Source organism: Rhinatrema bivittatum, chromosome 16 (genome assembly GCF_901001135.1).
Source record: "Rhinatrema bivittatum chromosome 16, aRhiBiv1.1, whole genome shotgun sequence".
NCBI classification, from domain to species: domain Eukaryota; kingdom Metazoa; phylum Chordata; class Amphibia; order Gymnophiona; family Rhinatrematidae; genus Rhinatrema; species Rhinatrema bivittatum.
The window spans coordinates 18,638,739-18,661,651 of record NC_042630.1 but is presented as its reverse complement, the minus strand read 5'-3'; the positions used below and the strand labels follow the sequence as shown (position 1 = coordinate 18,661,651).

The 22,913-nt window shown below is 46.0% G+C and overlaps 1 protein-coding gene across 1 annotated transcript; it reads right to left on the bottom strand.

The window, feature by feature from the left end:
- Positions 1–1,027: 1,027 nt before the first annotated feature.
- On the bottom strand, positions 1,028–10,743 carry YBX2 (Y-box binding protein 2). The gene is made up of 10 exons (XM_029582000.1): positions 10,365–10,743; positions 9,411–9,474; positions 9,114–9,147; positions 8,495–8,584; positions 8,103–8,405; positions 7,893–7,999; positions 2,854–3,016; positions 2,511–2,660; positions 1,570–1,657; positions 1,028–1,392 (listed from the first exon to the last, which is right to left on the bottom strand). The coding sequence occupies exons 1-9, from the start codon at positions 10,498–10,500 to the stop codon at positions 1,604–1,606; spliced, it is 1,101 nt and encodes a 366-aa protein (XP_029437860.1). The 5' UTR covers positions 10,501–10,743; the 3' UTR covers positions 1,028–1,392; positions 1,570–1,603.
- Between the last annotated feature and the right edge of the window lie 12,170 nt (positions 10,744–22,913).

Below are 22,913 nucleotides of genomic sequence, written 5' to 3'. Positions count from 1 at the left end.
CCCTGTGGTGCCTTAACTCCACCACTGTTCTCACACTCCTGGTGAGACTAGTGCAGGAGCTGAAGTACAGCATGGTTCAAACTTACAAGAGGAGATTAGCACTAACACCCACTTCTAAAGGAGCAGAGCCACAGTTGTGGTCACTGGGAGCTGGCACTGGGTCCTAGGCCATAGAGCAAAGAACACCATCTTACTGTGGCAACAGACATAGGTTTCAAGGGACTATAGCAGTCAGTGACCACTACCCTAATATACCTTCCTCCCATCTTTAGTTAGCATTGATAATCATGCCCAGAAATTGATTTAGTGTCAGGCAGCAGCTTCAGGAAAGGTCAAGCACATCCCATTTCCAAAAAGACAGCCAGAAGCCATAAGTTTGGTAAATCCTTTGCTTAGCCTACAGCAGGGTAATCGGGTCTTGTTTTGAATGCTTTGTGTTGTACAAGGTAGAACTTGCTGTCATAAGGGCTCATATGTATGCAGAAGCCTTTAAACTTACCTTTTCTATGTAAGAGTGAAATGTATTTATATATACACAAAGGTCCTACTTTGAACTGCAAAGGCTCAGCTGCTTTTACTTAGGCGGCCATTAAGTTGGGCAGCACAGAGCACACAGGCTGGGCCCTACTGCATCCCTCTTAGAAGCTGCTGGGATGTTCAGACGACATGATGCGACCTGGTCTTCAGGACTATTTAAGCCAGCAGCAAACCTCTAGCTTTCTGGCATCAGGGATAGGAGGAAGAGGCTGGGACAGCATGGCACCTCCACAGCACAGCTGCAGGGCAGAAGGGGCTGGCTCACTTCAACCAGTCCCACACCAGCCACAGCAAGGGTTAATGCTGGTGGAAGTGGGCAGCAGCCCCCTCATTTCTGCAGTCTTCCTCGGTTCCCAACATCCTTCAGCCCCCCCCCCCCCCCCCCCGACACCCCACCCACCACTCATGCCTGGTACAGCACTGGCCCCTGCCAGCAGGGAACAACGTGGCAGGGGGGACCAGGCCCATTACAGAGAGACGACAACAGAAGTCAGTGCAAAGTCTGTATTTGGTTTTTTGGTTTTCTTTTTGTTTTACTGAAAGCCCAAACTGCACGACCATCACAAAGTGCTCTTAAGGGTGGGAAAAACAAAAAAAAAAAGACAAAATAAAGTTCCTGTAGAGGTTAATGACCAGTCTTCTTCTCCAAACTGGACAAGGCTCTGAGTTTCAAATCCCCCCCCCTCTGAAGTCTTCAAAATTCAAGCGATATAATGCTTTCAAGTCCCATCCTGCACCCTCCCCACCACCTCCTTGTGGGAGGGGAGAGTTGCTCAAAGCTGTGCATAAAGGGGGGGAGGATAGTTTTGTGCAGCTGGGCAAGACGTTACAATCTTGGGACTCGTACAAGGGCACCTGAAGGACAGAACAAAAAAAAGTCAGAGAGCAGGCCTCTACCTGCAGCATATTTTCCTCATACGTCTCCTAGAGAGCAGCTCGGTTACTTCTCTATCCCCTTCCCTTGCCTGCCCCCCCCCAAAAGCAGCTTGCTTTGTTCAGGAGAGTTCACCGCAACAACCCCCAGGCTTTTACCTCTGTGGTATCTGTGCCCTCTCGTCGGCAACTGTCATTCTGCAAGAGGTGGGGTGGAAGGGTCCACGCCAGGCTCAGGAGCTGAGGTCTGTAGGAGGAGAAACAAGCCCATGAAGCAGCTGCCGTACTCAGATCTGCCCCACTCCAACAAACCGAAAAAGAAGCAAGGCTCTTGTCATAGACATCTCAGCATCTGATGCTCCACCCCCGAGGAGCCAGCAGCTTCAATGGCCCAAGGATGGATTGAAGGTTAAGTCCTCTGCTGCAGCTGCCCCAGGGCATGTGTAGCCCACAATGCCCCTCAAGCCAGAAGCTGGGCCGACTGTTCTAGACCCCTCACCCCCTTCTCCCCAGGGATTAGGCTTACAAAGAGTGGTTTTTGTTTTAGGTGCTGGACAGACAGACATGCTTCCCAAACCCTGTGAAGAACTCAGGTTTTGTTTTTTTTGTTTTTTTTTTTAAAAGGGAGTAGTGGATCACAATAGCATGCCAAATGTGATTCTTGCATTGAGCTGTCATTTACATCTCATCTGCTCTGTCCACTAAGTTGCTCTAATGTGGCTCCAGCACAAGGACCCTTGAAGACTTTCCCCCATCACATGCAGAGGCTTCCGACACCGGTTGTGCCCATAACGTGCAAGTTCTCACCCATGCATATTCATTGGGGGTATCCTGAAAACCCGAGAGGCTGGGGGCCCCCCCCCCCCCACCAGGACAGGGTTGAGAACCACTGCTGTCAAGTTTAGCCAGTGTTACCCTATGCTAGTTCACCCTACTGTGCACACCAAGGCCAACAGTAACCTGGTAAATGAGAAGAAAGTGGTCCAGTCTGCCCAGCTGAGATGCATCCACATGCAATACAGCACCAGCTTTCCCATGCATCTCTTACCTGACACCTCAACTCTTACCATTGCCCTCCATCTCTTGATCCAAGCACTTACCAGCTGTGTCTCCAGCTGAGGCTCAGAGGGCAGTTCAGGGGCTGGTGGCTCGAGGGTGCTAGATTCCTGGGGCAGGTCCTGGGGGGCAGGAGCCACAGCTGTGCTGATCGTGTCCTCTGCACCCAGGGTCAGCTGCTCTTTGGTGACACTCTGGAAAGCAGAGAACAGGACTCTTACAGCTGCTTTCAAGTACTGCTCATTGTTATGAAGTCTCAGGACATGGCATGCCAAGGAGTGGGGGAGAGGAAGGAAGAGTCAGCAAGGGCTCTTCCACCGCATGCTTTCAATGCCCTGAGATTAAGCCATCTGGCTCTACCCATCCTACGGTCCCTGTCCACCTCACCTCTGCAGCAGCCTGTGCCACGTCCGACTGCTGCCGCCTGCGCTGGAAGTAAGGCCGGTTGCGTTGTCGCTGAGGCTCAGGGCGTGGCCCACCATTCTGGCCCTGTTTGGTTTCACCATCGCCGCCTTCTGTCTGCTGCTGCAGGGGCCGTGGTCGGAAAGGCCTGGAGCGAAAAAAAAAAAGTGGTTTTTACAGAGCCATTAGCAGACACAACGCCATCAACAGGCCAAACCGCATGCTAACGAGGGCACTTCTCACCAAGAACAAAGTACCAGCACATGGACTTTGGAGAGAGCAGAATTGATGTAGTGGCTGGGGCAGGAGCCACTTAATCTGGATTTCCTGGTCAATTATTAATCACACTTTCCCCTATGACCCAGGATCTGGAGCAAGAAGTCAAAGCAGTGGGGCTTTTTGGCAATAGTGACCATAGTGTAATCAAATTTTAACCGTCACTTTAAAAAGGGAGAATGAAAAATGAGGAAATTAGAAACCCTAAGCAGCGAGGCTGCAAAAATGAAGTTTGCATGCAGCATGGATCCATTCCATGCATTTAAGAAACCACAGAAAGATCAAATAGCAAGGTGAAAGGCTATTAAAGCATCTTTCAGAAACAGGAAAGTGGATCCAAATAAAAATAGGAAAGCTTAAGCACTGGCAAGTTTCATGTACAGCAAAAGATTTTGAAAAGCTTGCCGGAGGCAAAAAACTCAATTCAAGTATATTGGAAGGAAGTAGCTCATGAGCGAGTTGGTTGGACCACCAGAAGAATCTAGGCCATAGCAGTAGGGTGTCAAATACCTATGACAGAACACAATGATGAAAATTCAGAGGAAACAAGTCACAATGAAGCAGAAGACCTAATAGCAAACTGACAAAAGAAATTGCCATGCTGGGTCAGACCGAGGGTCCATCAAGCCCAGCATCCTGTTTCCAGAGGCCAAACCAGGCCACAAGCACCTGGCAATTACTCAAATACTGATGCCAGTAATAGCAGAGGCCATTTCCTAAGTCAACTTGATTAATAGCAGTTAATTGACTTCTCCAAGAACTTCTCCAAACCTTTTTTAAACCCAGCTACACTAACCACATCCTCTGGCAACAAAGTCCAGAGCTTGTGCATTGAGTGAAAGAATTTTCTCTGATTAGTCTTAAATGTGCTACTTACTAACTTCATGGGGTGCCCCCCTAGTCTTATTATCCAAAAGGGTAAATAACCAATTCACATCTACTCGTGCAAGACTATCATATCCCGCCTCAGTCATCTCTTTCTCCAAGCTAAACAGCCCTAATCTCTTCAGCCTTTCCTCATAGGAGAGTTGTTCCATCCCCTAAAGTAATGCTCCAGGTGAGGTTTGAACTCAACCTCAGCATAACCCATAGTTAGTACTGCTCTATAAGTACCAAGTGCTATCCAACTGCAGTTATGTCATCTCCAACTTCATTCAAAGTTAGCTGGAGTACGGCCAATGTCACACCCATTTTTAAAGGGCTCCAGGATGATCTGGGATATCTACTGACTGGTGAGCCTGAGGTTGATGCCAGGCAAAATTGAACAGAATTGTTGTCCATCTGGACAGACTAAGGGGACAGAGCCAGCATAGATTTAGTAGAGGACCTTCTGGAAATCCAGATATACTAAGTCCTTCAGAGGCTTTTCAAGAAACTGAAAAATCAAGGATAGGAGGCAGTCTTATCGTGGATTGTTAACTGCTAAAGCAGGGGCAGCCAACTCCAGTTCTCAAGAGCCACAAACATACATATTTCAGTGTGGAAATGCAGAAACCGGACCTGCCTGTGGCTCTTGAGGACTAGAATTGGCCATTCCTGGGTTAAGAGATAGGAACCAATAGGAATGGTTGGTCATTTCTCTCAATGAAGGTAAATAGGGGGTGCCACAGGAATCGACCAGACTGCGCTTTAATATATTTATAAATGATTTGGAAAAATGAGGTGATCAAATGCAGACAATTAAGGTTTGCTGGATCACAAGTCAATTGTGAGGAATTATAAGATCTTGTGCATCTAAATGGCAGGTGAAACTTAAGGATTTCAAGCTACGGGTACACGATCCTGGCTTCCATATTAAATACTGCATTCTAGGCAGAGGATCTTGGAATCACTGGACAATACTTTGAAATCCTCAGCCCAGAGGATGGTAGCAGTAAAAATGCAAACGAGCATAACTTTTAAACAGCTGTGCAGGTGTACACAAACCCGCAGTGGATGTGGCCATTTTATACCACGCGTGTGTTATAAAACCAGCAGTTTTATATGGACACCCACATGGGCATGCAAACGCCGCCTCCGCTGCGCAAGTGAGGGATTTTGCTAGGCACATGCACTGATGCAAATACCTGTTTCCCCAGTTCATTCTGGTAAAGGACAGGATTTCTTAACACTCCTAGCTAGCCAGCCTTTTACACCCCTGGACCCTTCAAACCCTGATTTTATTTCAAAACGTACATGCCATCCATAGCAGAAGTTATGCGGTAGGGGACTTGCACGCAGACCTGGATCCATGCCCCAGCTAGACTTCGCTCCCTTTTCTGCCTTCAATGTGTGTGACTTGGGAGACATGCCCGTACTCTGGCACTTCTTAAAATCTGCACAGCGTGCACTGGCCTGAGACATGCGGGTATCTCCCAGCTTTGGTGCTTGTAGGGCCTTCTAAAATAGACCTTAATGTTCGATGCAGTTGAGAGGATATCAATGCTTCTATTCCTATTCCCTATCAATACCACAGTGACACCGCACCTTGGGGATTGGGTGCAGTTCTGGTCACCCATCTCAAAAAAAAAAAAAAGATAGAACTGGAACAGAGAAGGGAGACCAAAAATAAGAGGAATGGACTGGCTCCCCTATGAAGAAAGGCGAGAGATTAGGGCTCTTCAGCCTGGAGATGAGAGGTCTACAGACCATGAGTGAGGTGAATGGGTAAATAGGGAATGGTTGTTCACACTTTCAAATAGTACTAAATACCACAAAAGCACCCAAGAAGCTAAGAAGTGCATTTAGAATAAATCAGTTTTCACTCTGCACACAATTAGACTGTGGAATGTGTTGCAAGCACTTAGCAAGGGTTTAGACATGTTCCTGGAGGAACATCCATGTAGAGATGGGAAAGCCAGCACTCATCCCTGGCTGGGAGCAGGAAGGACTAGATCTATTCTTTGATACCTGGCTCAGCCATTAAGAGTCAGGATGCTGGATTTGATGAAGCTTTGCTCTGACCCACCATGGCATCTCATACTCTTACATTACTAAGATAAATGACAGCAGATAAAGATCAACATGCTCCATCCAGTCTGCCTTGATTCGCAGTTCAGCTAGCTCTACATAAAATCCCTTATGCAGCCCAACGCTAACCTCCAGCCTGTCCTCTAAATCCTTTCCCACCACATCTGTCCCAAGTACTCCCATATCAGGCCTCACCATCTTCAAGTTTGTGTCAGTGATTTTCTAAGCAGCACTCAGGCCTCCCCTGTCTTATTCTCACATTTTGCATAATCCCTACAGCCACTAAGGTTAGTGATGCTGTAGTATAAGAGATGCAGCCTCCCCATGCTCATTAAAGTCTGAGATTTAACCCAATCCCTTCATGGATGTGACTGGCCTTCCTAGAAGTCCACGCTGTTGTACCACCGTTCTACAGGCCACTGCAATATCCATGCAGGAAAAAGAGGCACTCGTGATTGAGTGCCCACTTTCCTGACACCCGCCCATCCACTTCTTGTGGGCAGGTCATGCAGTAGGCAAATGAGCCGCTAGGGGAAATTGTGCATCCCTAGCACCTCTGGCATCAAGCGCCCAGGAGAAGTGGCTGTGGGGGGGTTAGATAAACGGACACTCAATTTTACAAGCATCTGTTCATTTTCCTTACCTGACCACCATCAAAAAAACTTTCAGTAGCTTTCTGTGGTTCCTCAGTGCCATGATATTAAGTCAGGGGAGCTACAGAAAAGCAGTATTTTCTGTTTTAGTTCAAGTTTTGAGGAGCCCCAAAAGTTAACACCAGCTCCAGGGTTAAAGTGTTTGTTTTTTTTTTTTTTTTTTTAATCGGGGTAATAGCTAAAAGCCTCAACATGGTATTTACATGTGATAAGCACTACTAGCTACACCCTGTTTTGCTCATGCTGATTCCCTTGCTGCATCAGGGGTTGTGGACATGCATCCAAAACGAGTCAAACCACGTGTCAACCTATGCGCTAGCCTGAGTGCATGGAACTGCATCAGCCTGTTAAAGTGGTAACTTTCTCTGTGCAGGCTATCCCCCAGAGCTAGTTTGACACTGGAACTGCTACTATATGCAGATTCCTTCAGTGCCTCATTACCATCCTCTATGATTATCCCTTTAACCATGTGTCCATCTTCTAGGACACTGCCATCCATCCCTTTCACAAAAAAGTATTTAGGGACATTGGTCACAAGTCTATACCTTCACTTCATGACTGTTCTACAGCTTCCTTTCCACTAAAAGGAATGCTTCCTGTGCATTTGCTACCTCAGCTATTTGTAAATGTCTCATATGCCACCATCTTTCCTCTCCTAAAAGCAGCAGCACAACACATGTAGAGCAGATACCTAAACAGTATTAAGATAGTCAGTGTCCCTCTTCAGTGATCTATGGTCTGGTGCAGCTCTTTAGAAACCAAAGCACATGAAGGTGGCATCTGATTTTCAGCCCAGTTTCCTCCTGCTTATCTGAACTTCCAGCTCTAATCTCTAACCTGTTAGGCTTATGGCACTACACCCTGTTTGCACATATTTGATTTTAGATCTTTCCTATTCACGTAGCCCAGCCACTGCTGTGGCAGCCCTGCAAGCATGGACTTTTAAATCCGCCCACTAGGTGTCACCATTATACAATGGCTAGGATGCCCTCCCCTCAGTACTCCACAGCATCTCCCACTTTGGGAAGCCATCCTTGCCTGGGAGTCTGTCCCAGGTCCCCTGGATAGCAGTGCACAGCACTACCACCAAGCCATCGGGCTGGCTCAAGTGTTTGTGCCATTTTAACACATTCGTAGTCACCTCACCTGCGGAACCTAGGTCGGAATCGACGACTCTGGGGTCTCTCCTGCCCTTGCCCTGCCTGCTCCTGTACCGGTTGTGTGGTATCTTTGGGTTCTGTTGTCTCTGTGCCCTGGAACATGTAAAAGTACACTGGTTAGGACTCTGCACATTTCGTTTCAGGCCTGTTCCATTTCAGTCTAGCAACCCAGAACCTTTCTGCAGGTAACCTGTACCTCTGGCAGCTTTGCCTGCTGCTGGTTGGGTGGACGAGGCCCACGCATGAACCTCCGCCGGTAGAAAAAAGGGGGTGGGCGCCTCCGAGGCAGCGGTTGCTGCTGCTGCTGCTGGGGCGAGACGACATCTCCTGGCTTCTCACCTTCACTCACTGGCTCTGCTCCAGCACCTTCACCCCCAGGCTCCCCTCCTGGCCGGGGTCGAGTGAAAAACCTTCGCCGGAACCGGCGGCGGTTTGGTGCATAGCGGCTGCCTTTCACCGGCACACCGCCAGGGCCTGTGACATTAGCAGCCTCAGCCCCCTATAGTAGATATCAAAGAATATGTAGTGAGAAACAAGTGGCTGCAATCAGTAGTACTTCAAGACCTTCCCCTTTTCAGCAGGTCCCACCTTCTCTCCTTCCACGACATCAAACTCCACAGTTTCACCATCCCCCACACTGCGTAGAAACTTGCGAGGGTTGTTTCTTTTGATTGCAGTCTACAAAGATTAGAATAAAAAAGTTTACCATTAGTTGCAAAAGCCAACTCTGAAATACAGCTAGACACCATCCTGCCTAACCTGTTTAAGCATGGGGCTGTTTTTAAGATTCAGAGGAACCATTGCTTTATCTGAGCAGAAGAAGTCTATTTGAATCTTGGCTGATAAATTAATAACCAAACCATCCTGGCCACCACTAGATTTCTGCCTGCTCTGAGCCATCATAAGATCCTGGCATTATAGAATACCCTTCCCAGAAACAAATACAGACTGTAAAATTACCTCACCATGAGTGCAGGCTCCAGTGTGAGAAGCAAGAAAAAAAGAGGAAAGGAGGAAGAGTTACTGGTCACACAAAACATTGATTCTCAAGAGGATCTCAAGAAAGGGATACATATAGAAACATGACAGCAGAAAAAAAGCCTTATGGCCCATCTAGTCTGCCCACCCATTCAACTTAGCATTATAATCCTCACTTCTTAGAGATCTGCTGTATTTATCCCATGCTTGTCTGAATTCAGATACTTACCTGGTGCACGAATACATCTTCTTTGGTGTCATTTCTGTAGGTGGCAAGAAGGCAAACATAAGAACATGTGAAACTCACCACCCACCCCCCCTTATGGGATCATATCATGCCATTAAAGTAACATTGCACCCATATGAAGAATTTTGCTTTCCTCCCACACCCTCCCCCCCTCCATACCAGTAGCCATTTGTCACCCACAATCACTGTAGCAGGCACACTAGTGTGCCAGCTTGACTTCCCTACCCCCTCAATAGCCACTGTGGACCCACAGCAAGTGACCCAACCTTGCCCACACACCTGTTGATAAAGCCGTAGCCATTGCGAACGTTGAACCACTTGACAGTCCCCAGCACCTGTGTGGCTAAGGGGTGTACAAGAAAGGGGTGGGGGAAGAACAAGAAAAAGTTTGTTTTACAGAGATACTCACTAAAATGGAGTACTCGGATCCCAAAACATACACCCCTATCACTGAAGCACAGTGTTTGTTACTAGACTCATTCTTAGCTCTAGGCAGACATGGTACCTCTACCACCACCACCCCTTTTTCCCCTAGGGTCTCATCCTAGGAATTCCTTAGCTGTACTTCCCTGTGCAGCGTCAGGACACTTCACCACATGCTCCATCCCTAAGCTGGAGCTCAGACTGGTATCCCCAGCCTACGCTTCCCCTTCCTCACAACAGCTCACTCTACCACCGTCCCCCACCCCGGATCCCACCATACATGAAGTACTGAGACAGAGCACCCATACCAAGGCAAACCACTCCACAGCTTTCAGAATCCACCTACTTACATTTTAGGACTTGTACTGAAAGTAAATCGGGATTTGTTTTTTGGGGGGGGGGGGGGGTTTCTTACAGGGGTGTTGTGTTTAAAGCCAAGAGCAGGTTAAGGTGTTCAGACCCCAACTCTGGGAAGGAACACCGGGAGGAAGCCCAGGATTCCTATTTTCTTCCTCTCCTTAGGTAGGAAAGGGAAACAAAGGGCACGAGGAGGAAAGGGCACCGACGTGGGAGAAGATCAAGATAAGGAAGCAGGTGAGAGAAATAGGGAGGTGGAGGGGTGGCAGTGAGAGAAGCACTAGAAAGGGAGAGCTATAGAAGGGAGCAGGGAAACGTGTGTGCGCGGGGGGGGGGGGGGGAGGGAAGCAAGAGGAGAAGGGAGGGGAACTACCTGGAGTGTGGGGAGGGGGAAATGCAAGGGCTGGGGCGGTGGAAAGACAGAAGAGAGCAGCAGGGAGGTAGCGCTCTTACCCAACACCTTCTTGTCGGCCTGGCTACGGAGCGGCGCCTTCTGCGGCGGTGTCTGCGGCAGCGGCTGCGGCGCTGCTGGTGGTGTCGCCTGCTGCTGGGTGTCGGGCGGGGGCCCGGCCGTGCCCGCCTCGCTCATGACCCGGTACCGGTTCCCCTCCGCCTCCTCCTGCTGCTGGTCTTCCTCTCAGCTCTTTCTGGCTAGGGGAGGGGGGACCCCGGTTCCGTAGTCCGATGTCAGTACCGGTTCGGCGGCGACGGCAGTGGTGGTAGTTGCTGCGTCTGCCCCTCCCCCCTTTCTGCCGCCAGCGCTTGCGCGCGGAGCCCTACTCCCGCACACCGACCAACTCCCCCCGCGGCACGAGCCCCGCCTTTCGGCCCGCGCGCGCCCCTCCATTTATCCGCGCCGCGGCGCCTCCTCCCATTGGCCGGCGAAGCGGAAGAGCCGGCGCACGGGGTGTGGATCCTCCCATTGGCTGAAGTCTCAAAGCGTGGGCAAGGCGGGGGGCACGCGAATGGTGGAACGGATAGGGTAGACGAGCCAAAAGAAGCGAGGCGCACGCGCGCGGAAGTGGCTCCGCCCAGCCTGGGCCGGCGATTCATAAAATGCTGAAAGTGAAACCCCGCCCACAAACTTACTCGCCGGCTCCTTTCATTCTAAAATGCATACGTGCGACTTATGAAATATAATGATGAATGGAGAAAATATGACTGCATGCAGTGGATGGTGGCTTATCATATACAGTGCCTCACTGTAGAATAATGAATGTGTGGGATTGCCAAAGCCTTATCAAAAACGAATGAACTGGACCGCCAACATCTTATACAACAATTAATTACATTTCCAACGCCTTATTGCAGGAGTCTTATTGTGAAATAATGAATACATGCCACCTGCAGCGTCTTATTGTAAGCATTTTGCGGACAGGAGCATACCTTCTGTACCCGAATGAGCTACCAAGGAAAAGGCGTGAGCTAAATCCTCCCTTTCAGTTTCCCAGCCTTATATTGCAAAGCATTTATTTATTAAAAAAATATCTAGAGTCCACAAATCCTAATTTCTTCAATTCGGATTAACTTTATTACACACATATAAAACAAAACTCTACAACAATAAAAATATAAAATTACACAATCAGCATTATACACTATAGAACTAATAAGATACATGGAATAAGCCACAGAGAAACATGATGAGATTTTCTAATGTATTGTTATCATTTTCATGCACGCAAGGGGCACAATAATCTCTCTTTGCTGGGAGAAGGAAAGGAGACAAAAAGCAGAAGATAACATTAGAGACGAAGGAGTATTGGGATTGATGTTGCATCACATTATCTCCATCCCTCTTTTTTAAATCCTACATTTTCCCATGTGTCATGTATGAAACGCGATCTAATTTCTTTTTTTTTTTTTCAGATTAAAAACAGGATAACAAAACTCGAGATATCTATAAAGAGCTGCAAAAGCAACAAGCATATCTAAAGCCGGTTGCCCTGAGGGAGGTACAATTCAAAATTCTTTATAGAATTTATATTTCCGGATCCTTGGGGGTTAAGATGAAACTGTACCTAAAGGGGCGACTTGTGTCATATTTTTACGAGTTGTTCTAAGCTTTGCGATTTTTGGTGCTAAAAACACCTCTGCAGTGATTGGAATGGTAAGATATATCTATACTTATTTGATGATACCCTAGTTTTGCCAGCAGGTGGTGCCAAAATGATCAGTATTCCATTGACCTTAGCCAAAAATGTTATCCTTATGAGTTGGCATAATGAAGAGCTCCCCGATTTATCTAGCTGGAAATCGGAAATGAAAAAATATGCAATCATGGAAAAGCTATATCAGCAAGATTATAGTGGTAATCCATCTTTCCTGTTAAAACAGAAAAGTTATTTGCACTTGTGGTCCAGAATGTTTCAACTGTTTTAAAATAATGGATATTGGCACTTTTCATTTGTAAATCCGACCTTCACAAGTTTAGTATGTTGAAACATGGTATGTGTGAGGATGGATAAATAGGATAATAATTATGTAGAGTCAGATATCAGGGCATCATAGTGCATCAGTGCCAGGACACCATAGCGCAGAATTCTCTGCATTAAAGCATCATAGTAGCAATGGCAGAAATGGACCAGATGGTCCATTCAGTCTGTCCAGCAAGCTTCCCTACGTAGCAACTGCCACTCGGTGCAGGCTACTCCTATGTTTCTTTTAAGGGTAGTAACTGCCGCTCTGTGCAGTTATCCCAAGCTTTATGATAACCCACAAAAATCTCAGCTACCAACATTTTTTTACTGGGTGATAAATTTTCTTGAAAATTCAGACAGTGCTGTTTGATGTGCATTGCTAATGGACTGCTGTAGAAAGTGATTGCTTACCTGTAACAAGTGTTCTCCTAGGACAGCAGGATGTTAGTCCTCACATGTGGGTGACATCATCAGATGGAGCCCAGCATGGAAAACTTCTGTCAGTTTAAAATTTGTAACCTATCATTAAAATCAACCATTGTACCTGAAGATTGAAGGGTGGCCAATGTAACCCCAATATTTAAAAAAGGCTCCAAGGGCGATCCGGGTATCTATAGACCAATGAGCCTGACTTCAGTGCCGGGAAAAATAGTGGAAACTATTCTCAAGATCAAAATTGTAGAGCATATAGAAGAACATGGTTTAATGGAACACAGTCAACAAGGGAAGCCTTGCCTAACAAATCTGCTTCATTTTTTTTTTTTAAAGGTTAATAAACATGTGGATAAAGGTGAACCAGTAGATGTAGTGTATTTGAATTTTCAGAAGGCATTTGACAAAGTCCCTCATGAGAGGCTTCTAAGAAAGCTAAAAAGTCATGGGATAGGAGGCGATGTCCTTTCGTGGATTACAAACTGGTTAAAAGACAGGAAACAGAGAGTAGGATTAAATGGTCAATTTTCTCAGTGGAAAAGGGTAAACAGTGGAGTGCCTCAGGGATCTGTACTTGGACCGGTGCTTTTCAATATATATATAAATGATCTGGAAAGGAATACGACGAGTGAGGTTATCAAATATGCGGATGATACAAAATTATTCAGAGTAGTTAAATCACAAGTGGATTGTGATACATTACAGGAGGACCTTGCAAGAGTGGAAGATTGGGCATCCAAATGGTAGATGAAATTTAATGTGGACAAGTGCAAGGTGTTGAATATAGGGAAAAATAACCCTTGCTGTAGTTACACGATGTTAGGTTCCATATTAGGAGCTACCACCCAGGAAAAAGATCTAGGCATCATAGTGGATAATACTTTAAAATCGTCTGCTCAGTGTACTGCAGCAGTCAAAAAAGCAAACAGAATGTTAGGAATTATTAGGAAAGGAATGGTTAATAAAACGGAAAATGTCATAATGCCTCTGTATCGCTCCATGGTGAGACCGCACCTGGAATACTGTGTACAATTCTGGTCACCGCATCTCAAAAAAGATATAGTTGCAATGGTACAGAGAAGGGTAACCAAAATGATAAAGGGGATGGAACAGCTCCACTATGAGGAAAGGCTGAAGAGGTTAGGGCTGTTCAGCTTGGAGGGGAGATATGATAGATGTCTTTAAGATCATGAGAGGTCTTGAACGAGTAGATGTGAATCGGTTATTTACACTCTTGAATAATAGAAGGACTAGGGGGCAATCCATGAAGTTAGCAAGTAGCACATTTAAGACTAATCGGAGAAAATTCTTTTTCACTCAACGCACAATAAAGCTCTGGAATTTGTTGCCAGAGGATGTGGTTAGTGCAGTTAGTGTAGCTGGGTTCAAAAAAGGTTTGGATAAATTCTTGGAGGAGAAGTCCATTAACGGCTATTAATCAAGTTTACTTAGGGAATAGCCACTGCTATTAATTGCGTCAATAGCATGGGATCTTCTTGGTGTTTGGGTAATTGCCAGGTTCTTATGGCCTGGATTGGCCTCTGTTGGAAACAGGATACTGGGCTTGATGGACCCTTGGTCTGACCCAGCATGGCAATTTCTTATGTTCTTATGTAAGGAACTTTCCTTTTTCCTAGGACAAGCAGGAGTTGGTTTCCTGTAGTTTGTTGTTTTATTTTTTTGTATTCTACTTATGAGACTGAAGAAAGACCCCACGTGGCCGTGCGGTTAGCGACATGCTGGGCATGCTTAGTGTGCCAGTCAAAGTTTCTAGATGTTTTCCGTGCTGGGCTCTATCTGATGATGTCACCCACATGTGAGGACTAACATCCTGCTGACCTACAACAGCTGTTAGAGGTAAGCAATTTTGCTTTCTACCGCAGTCCATAAGCAATGCACGTCAAACAGCACTGTCTGAATTTTCAAGAAAGCTTATCATCCAATTTCCCGCCCCCCCAACCCCCCCCTCTACCCGATGTTAACCCTCCTGCCAACCCTTTATACTTCACCCCCCGTTCTACCCTTAGTTCATCCCTTGTAGGCCTCTACCCTCCCTTCTGTTTACTCCTCCTCCCTCCATTCCCTCCCCTCCCTCCCCCTTCTCAACTCCAGGTCTCCTCTTACCCCCCCCCCCTCATTCCCACAACCCTGGGTACTTAAGTTATAAGTTACATTGTCTTATTGATATTCTATATTTGTTTCTATCACCCGTTCCTAAATAGCCTTGCCTCGCTATTTCCCGGTTACTCTAGGTTTTTGTTCTTAATTGTTATGCTCTAAATGGTACTGCAAAATTGTTAAATCCTTGTTACCGACCAAGTTTTCACCCCACTGTTCGATGTATCTCTCATGTGTTTGATGTAAACCGATGTGATATGATTGGTCATGAACGTCGGTATAGAAAAGGAAAAGGTACAAATAAAAAAATGTTAGCTGAAATTTTTATGGGTTATCATAAAGCTTGGGATAACTGCACAGAGCGGCAGTTACTACCCTTAAAAGAAACATAGGAGAAATGGGACCAATAGACACCAAACAGGTACCAACGGGCACAACAACAGAGGTGCTGTTGGTAACAGTGGGAAGAGTCTGAACTCAAACCAGGGCCCTTAGGTAGGAAGAGTTGGGATCACAGCTGAAAGAGGTTCCTGAGGGCAGACTGGCCGAATCTGCTATCCCGGTGACTGTCCCTGTCCAGACAATAATGAGCTGCAAAGGTGTGGAGAGAACTCCATGTCACAGCCTTGCAGATCTCTCCATTGGAACTGCATACAGGTGAGCCACAGAAGTTGCCATGGCTCTAACAGAATGAGCCGTGTCGTGACCCCCCCAGTTGCAGTCCCGCCTGGACATAGCAGAAGGAAATGCAGTCCGCTATCCAGATGGAGAGAGTCTGTTTAGCAACAGCCACTCACAGCCTATTAGAGTCAAAAGAGACAAGGAGCTGGATGGACCAACTGTGGCCTGCCGTCCAGTCCAGGTAGAAGGCTAAGGCCCTCTTACAATCAAGTGTGTGCAGCGCCCTTTCCCCTTGGTAGGAATGAGACCTAGGGAAGAAAGTAGGCAGGACGATGGATTGGTTAAGATGGAAATCTGACACCACCTTTGGCAGGCACTTAGGGTGCATGCACAGAACCACCCGGTCATGAGAGAATCTTGTCTAGGGCGGTTAAGTCACCAAGGCATGTAGTTCACTGACCCTGCGTGCTGATGTGATCGCTACCAAGATTATGACCTTCCAGGTCAAATACTTGAGGGTAGAGGAGTGCAGCGGTTCAAACAGTGGTTTCATCAGCTGGGCCAACTCCACGTTAAGGTCCCAAGAAACCACAGGTGGCCTCAGGGAAGGCTGCAGCTGAAGCAACCCAAGCATGAAGCACCCTACCACGGGCTGCACCTAGATAGGCGAATCATTCACCTCCTAGTGGTAAGCGCCTATTGCACTCAGATGTACCCGAACGGAGTTGGTTTTAAGCCCAGCCTCCGAGAGGTGCAATAGGTAATCCAGGAGTTGCCAGACAGGGCAGGAGAAGGAGTCGAGACCTCTCTGCTCACACCAGATGGTAAACCTCCTCCACTTGGAAGCATAAGACTTCCTGGTGGAAGGCTTTCTTGAAGCCACCGGGACTCGGGACACCTCCTCTAAGAGGTCAAGTGACTGCAAGATCAACCGCTCAACATCCAGGCCGTGAGTTACAGGGCCCGGAGGTTGAGGTGGTGCAGCCTTCTCTGATCCTGCGTGAGGAGATCTGGGGCAGTTCCCAGATGGACCAGGTCCAGCCGGGAGAGATCCCACAGGAGCAGGAACCAAACCTGTCTTGGCCAATGGGAGGCTATAAGGATAATAGTCTCCCTGTCCTGGCGAAGCTTCAAAGGGTCTTCGATACCAACAGAGGTGGAGGTTACGCATACAGGCCTGTCCCCCGGTGAAGGGCAAAGGTGTCCATAGCTGGCTGGCCATCCGACCTGGTCAGGGAGCAGTACCGGGGAATTTTCCTGTTGCAAGGGGAGGCAAATAGATCCATGTCTGGGCTCCCCCAGAGTCGGAAGATCCGATCCGCTACCTCCTGCTTCAGGGACCACTTGTGGGGGGATGAAAGTTCATCTCAGCCTGTCCGCCAGGATGTACTCCAAACCGGCCAAGCACACAGCCCGGAGCAGCATTCCCTGAGCCAGCACCCAGGCCCATATCTGCACCGCCTCCTGACAGAGGAGGAAGGATCCAGTGGCCCCCTGCCTGTTGATATACCTGTACAACAATTTGCAAAAAGAACATTCAATAAAGCTCCCTGGGGAAGAACTTAATTCCACAATGTTATGACAGAAACTGAGGACTGTGCAAAGCACATCATGCACAGTTACATGGACACACCTTCAAGAATTTCAGCTTCCGCTACAATGGTAAGAAGAATGGCTTGAATAAGAGGGTCTGGCCTAAGAAAGGACATGCATGAAAAGTTGGCAGTCATGCCACGTGTGAGATGCAGTCTCTTTGGAAATAAAAGAAAGGAAACTGTAGAGTCCATAAAAAATCAGAGTTTGGTTCTGTTTCCACCACACGATTAGAAACATCATTCCAAAGAAAATTCAGGCAAGAATCCTACAAAGGGTCTTACTATTATTCTCAAAGATGAAGATACAGTCCATATCACTATTACAGACAGGGCCCAATCATTCTGCAGCAGCCACAAAAACAACAAAGCAGGCCAAGAGGAAGAGAAAAGCAGCAATGGAGACAAATGCTGTAACCCCCACAAAGACAAACAGGCAAAAATCCTTCAGAACCCATTTCCAGAAATGACCATAGGGGAAAATCCTAGTGCCTTGCTTATCGGTGGAGTCAACTCATGACAAATGGCTTTTGAAAATCATAAACCAAGGCTATTTTTTAATGTAACCCCCTTTTCCATGGGGTCACCTTCGGAGGCTGCAGAGGGTGGTGAGTTACACTGCTGCAGCCCCAGGAACAGCAAAAGTCCACCAAGTAGGGTTTAAATTCTCTTCTCTCCTAAGGATGTGATGTTTAAATATGTACTGCGCTTTCTAACAGCCAGTGATTATCTTTTGATTCCCCTGAGGAAGCCATTTTCGATGGTGAAACGAAGGCCTTCAGTTGGATATATTTAATCGTTTATTTATTTATGGGTTTTTCTATCCCGATATTTGTTTAGTAAAATCACATCAGTTTACAGACAACTTGAAATTAGCAACAGTGCTTTACAATTGTAGTTAATGAATAGTATAGTTAACAGAAAAAAAGTTGGCGATCAAGGGTAGAATAGGCATAACAGGGGTAAAACTATGTAAAAAAGGAGAATAAATAGTATAAATATTATGGTAAGGAACAAGAGGGGGACAGAGGTAATCAACAAAGTAGAGTAAATATATTATAACTTCATGAATTAAATTATTAAATTATGCAGACTTAATGTAAAGGATTGAGACTGGTGTAAAGGGGTATACAGCCGGGAGGGCTGTTTACTGTGTAATGCAGGTAGCTTATTGTTGGGGGAAGGCTTGCCTGAAGAGCCATGTTTTAATTTTTTGCTTACATTTTTTTGTGCAAGTTTCTTGTCGCAGATCGGGGGGCATGGCATTCCAGGTTGCAGGTCCTGCTATGGAAATAGTACGTTCTTTGGTTGAAGCGTGGCGAGTGTTTTTATGCGAAGGCATGTGTAATGTGGCAGCGTGTTGCGATCTGGGTGTCCTAGAGGGTTTGTGGAAATACAGAGACTTGTTGAGCCATTGCATTTATTTATTTTATTTATTTATTTCGAGGCTTTTATATACCGAAGTATAGCGGATTGCCTTCACTCCGGTTTACAAGATAACAACTTAATACAATTTGATAACACTGGAACAACTTAATAAACTGTGAACGGAGTAAGGGTCATAGGAAAAGGGGAGCAGCGATTACAAACTGAAAAGAACATTTTACAACAAACGATAAAATCATTTAAAATGGGGGGACTTAGGGCAGAGCTCATAGATAGGTGCAGGGTACAGAAGGAATAGTTGTATCGGAGAGGAAGATAAGGGGTGGGACAGGGGTAAAGGAGGATCGGCATAGAGAGGGAGGGAGAGGTAAGGTGGAGGGGGAGGGGGGAGGGGGAGGACATTCGAGGGAGTTTGAGCGTGACATGTGTAGGAGAGGAATGAGGTAGGAAGTTGTGGACGGCTTAACTGACGCCAATCCGGAAAGTTAGGTTGAAATACCAGGTTTTGAGTTCCTTTTTGAATGATTTAATGTCACTGAATGAACTTAGGTAGTGAGGTAGGGTGTTCCATAATTTGGGTCCTGCGATTGAGAAGGCTCTGTTCCTCGTGGTGGTCAGTTTGGCAATGCTGGGGAAAGGTATGTCTAGATTCAGTTTGCATGCTGTTCTGGTAGATCGTTGCGCTTTGTGAAGATGAATCATGTCATTGAGGGCGGGGTTGGCTTCTTTGAATATTGTGTTGTGGACAATTGTCAGAGTTTTGAATTCAATTCTTTATGCTATTGGTAGCCAGTGGAGACTTTTCAGAACGGGGGTGATATGGTCTAATTTCTTCTTGCCAGTGAGGGTTCTGGCGGCGGCGGCGTTTTGCAACATTTGGAGTGGCTTTATGGTGGATTTTGGGAGGCCGATCATAAGAGAGTTGCAGTAGTCGAGGCTGTTAAAGATGAGGGATTGCAGCACAGTTCGAAAGTCTTGATGGTGGATAAGTGGTTTTAGGTGTTTCAGAGTGTGGAGTTTCTGAAAGCCTTCTTTCGTTTTCGCTGCGATGTTCTTTTTTAAGTTGAGTTCATTGTCAATCCAGATTCCGAGGTCTTTTGTTGTGTTTTTGAGTTGGATGAGGTGTTGTCGATTTGTAAGAAGTGTGAGGAAGTTGTCGACCCTGGGTTGTGTTTACCTATGAGGATGCATTCGGTTTTATTCATATTGAGACATAGTTATAGCTGGTTTAGTTTGTCTCTGATGGCGATTAAGTGGTTGGCTGTGGAGTTCAGAGTCTCTTCGATGGTGTTGGATACGGGGATGAGTAGTTGAATGTCATCTGCATACATAAAATATGTTATGCCAAGACTTGAGATGAAGTGGCAGAGTGGGAGTAGGTATATATTAAAGAGGGTGGCAGATAGGGCGGAGCCTTGTGGTACCCCCGTATCAAGGGGGAGGGGGCTGGATGCATTGTTGTTAACAGTGACCTTGAAGAATCTATCTTTTAGGAAGGAGGTGAACCAGCTTAGTGTTTTGCCAGCCAGACCGATGTGCGCAAGACTTGAAATCAGGCTTTCATGGTCAACCGTGTCGAACGCCGCGGAGAGATCAAGTAGGATTGGTAGGTGATTTAGTTTGTCGTCGAGGCCTCTGATTAATTTATTTGATAGGTTGATTAGTAGAGTTTCAGTGCTTCTGTTTTTTCTGAATCCATGTTATGATGTATGAAGGATATTGTTGTCTTCTAGATGTTCGTTAAGCTGAATCAAAGCTGCTTTCTTGGTCAACTTGGCGAGTAGTGGGAGGTTTGAGACGGGGTGGTAGTTATTCAGATCAGCAGGGTCAAGGTTCTTCTTTTTCAAGATTGGAGTGATAGTTGCTGTTTTTAGTTGGGATGGGAGTATCCCTTCTTCGAGAGATTTGTTTATGATAGCTGCAATGGTCGGGGCAATGACGTGCGCCATTTCTTTCAGGTATCGGGTTGGGATTGTGTCTAGCTCGTGGCGCGCTGGGTTGATTTTTAGTATGTTTTTGGCGTCTTTGTTGGAAATTGGAACGAAGTTCGCCCAGGGTGTTATGGTAGATTTAAGTTATGGTCCTCCGTGTTTGAGTGGGTGTTGAAGGAGTTGGTAATCTTGCTTATTTTGTTCTTGAAGAACAGGGCTAGGTCTTGGCTTAGGTTATTTGTATTTGTTGTGGCAGTGCTGTGGTTGTTTTCTTCGATCAGGTTTCTTACGATGTTGAACAGAGCGTTAGAACTGTTTGAGGAATTCTTTATCTTTTGACTGTAGTATTCTCGTTTGGTGTTCATGATTGCCTTTTTATATGAAGTGAGTAGCGCATGGTAGCGTTGAGTGGTTGCTGGGCATTTGGATTTTCTCCATTCCTTTTCTAATTTTCTTAGGTTGCATTTCATTGATCTGAGATGTGAGTTGAACCAGGGGTTGTTTTTATTACTGGTTTTTTAAAATCTTTTTGGTTTTTATGGGGTTTATGTTGTTGGCGGTTTGTTCAGTGAGGTGGAGCCAGGAATGAATGGCGTTGTTGGTGTTAGAGAGGTCTAAGTTGGCGAGTTGTTTAGAGAGCTCTTGTTGTAGTTGGTCGAGTTGGAAGGGGGGTCCGTATTTGAATGTGTCTTGCATTGTATGATGAAATGATTTGACAGGGGACTGGATTGGATGATATTTGCGGATCGGTGAAGTGGTGGTTGGTGAAGATCAGGTCTAGCGTGTGACCAGCTTTATGTGTGGGGGAGTTCACTTATTGGTGCAGGTTGAAGCTGGAGAGCATGTCGAGTAGAGTTTGGCAGCTTTGAGATCGTGGGATGGAGTCCGTGTGGAGGTTAAAATCCCCTAGTAAGATGGTAGGTTTTTTTGTGTTGATGTTCGAGATTAAGTATTCTAAGAGAGGGGATAATTCGCTATCTAGGAGCTTGGGGGGGCAGTAGACTAGGCATATTTGTAGTGTCTCCGAGTCGAAGAGGGCAACTTCGTACTTCTTCGGCAGGTTGTGCGGTATCAGTTTCATGTTGAATTTCTTTTTTATGGTAAGGAGAAGGCCTCCTCCTCTGCGAGCCTTGCGAGGAATGGAGAATAAGTCGTAGTCGGAGTGGGTTATTTGCTTAGATATTACATGATCTGTATTTTTGAGCCACGTTTCAGTTATGGCGATGAAGTCGGGATTTTTATCTTGGATGAGGTCGGCTAATAGCATGAATTTTTTGGTTAGGGATTGAGCGTTAATAAGGAGAAAGGTGAGGAAGATGAGGTTTTTGGCGTGTTTCTTGAAGGGGATGTTGATCAGATGCCTGTATCCAAGCTGGCGAAATGTTTTGTGAGATGAAGACATGTTTGGGATGAATTGAGGTTGTGAGGCCACTTTGTCTTCTGGTTGGATTGTCGTAGGAGAGGAGGTGTTAGAATCCATATGAGGTGTCATTTCTTCAGTATGTAGTGTTTTGTGTATTAAGGTTAGTATTTTGTATTTTATCTGCTCAGCAATGGGTAGCCAATGTAGCTCTTTGAGGATGGGTGTAATGTGTTCAGATCGGCGAGTGTTGGTGAGTATTCGTGCAGCCGCATTTTGTAGCATTTGGAGGGGGAGAACAGTTGATTTAGGGAGACCAAGGAGGAGTGAATTGCAATAGTCTATTTTTGTTACGCTGAGCTGTAACAAGGCATATTTTCAACATTCATTGGGGTAATTTTATTGTTTATGCTATGCTGAGTTGCAATAAGGCATATTTTCAACATTCACTGTTGGTGAACTTACAAAATGATTTAATATTATCCTACCATAGACATTCCATTTTTCTTTTGAAACTATAATAGTATTTTTCATTATATTGAGGTTTGTTTTTTTTTAAGAACATAAGAAATTGCCATGCTGGGTCAGACCAAGGGTCCATCAAGCCCAGCATCCTGTTTCCAACAGAGGCCAAACCTGGCCACAAGAACCTGGCAATTATCCAAACACTAAGAAGATCCCATGCTACTGATGCAATTAATAGCAGCGGCTATTTTTTTTTGCCAATGTTTATTACATTTACTTGAGGCCTGCTGGCACGGAGTGTGACCGAAAAGCGAGTCTGCTTGCTACGCTTTTAGCAGTGAGTTATGAACTGTCCCCCCCATCTTATTTTGTCCAAATTGCTAGTATAAATGAGTTTTAATTGTGTGTTGCTGTATAAGTGATTCTAAGTAATTTGTTAGACAAAACACTTTTTGGAACATATATATATATATATATATATGTGTGTGTGTATGTATATGTGTGTGTTTAGAGGTTCTTTGTGGGAGTTTAAATATCCAAATTTCAGGTGGGGCTATTCAACAGCGCTACAGAAATAAGTAGAAATAATAGGTCCTGAAAATGAATGGAGGAGGGACGCAAGGTTTAAGATTCGCTTGGAAGCCTAGTAACATTGCACTGGTCCAGGCAGATACGTC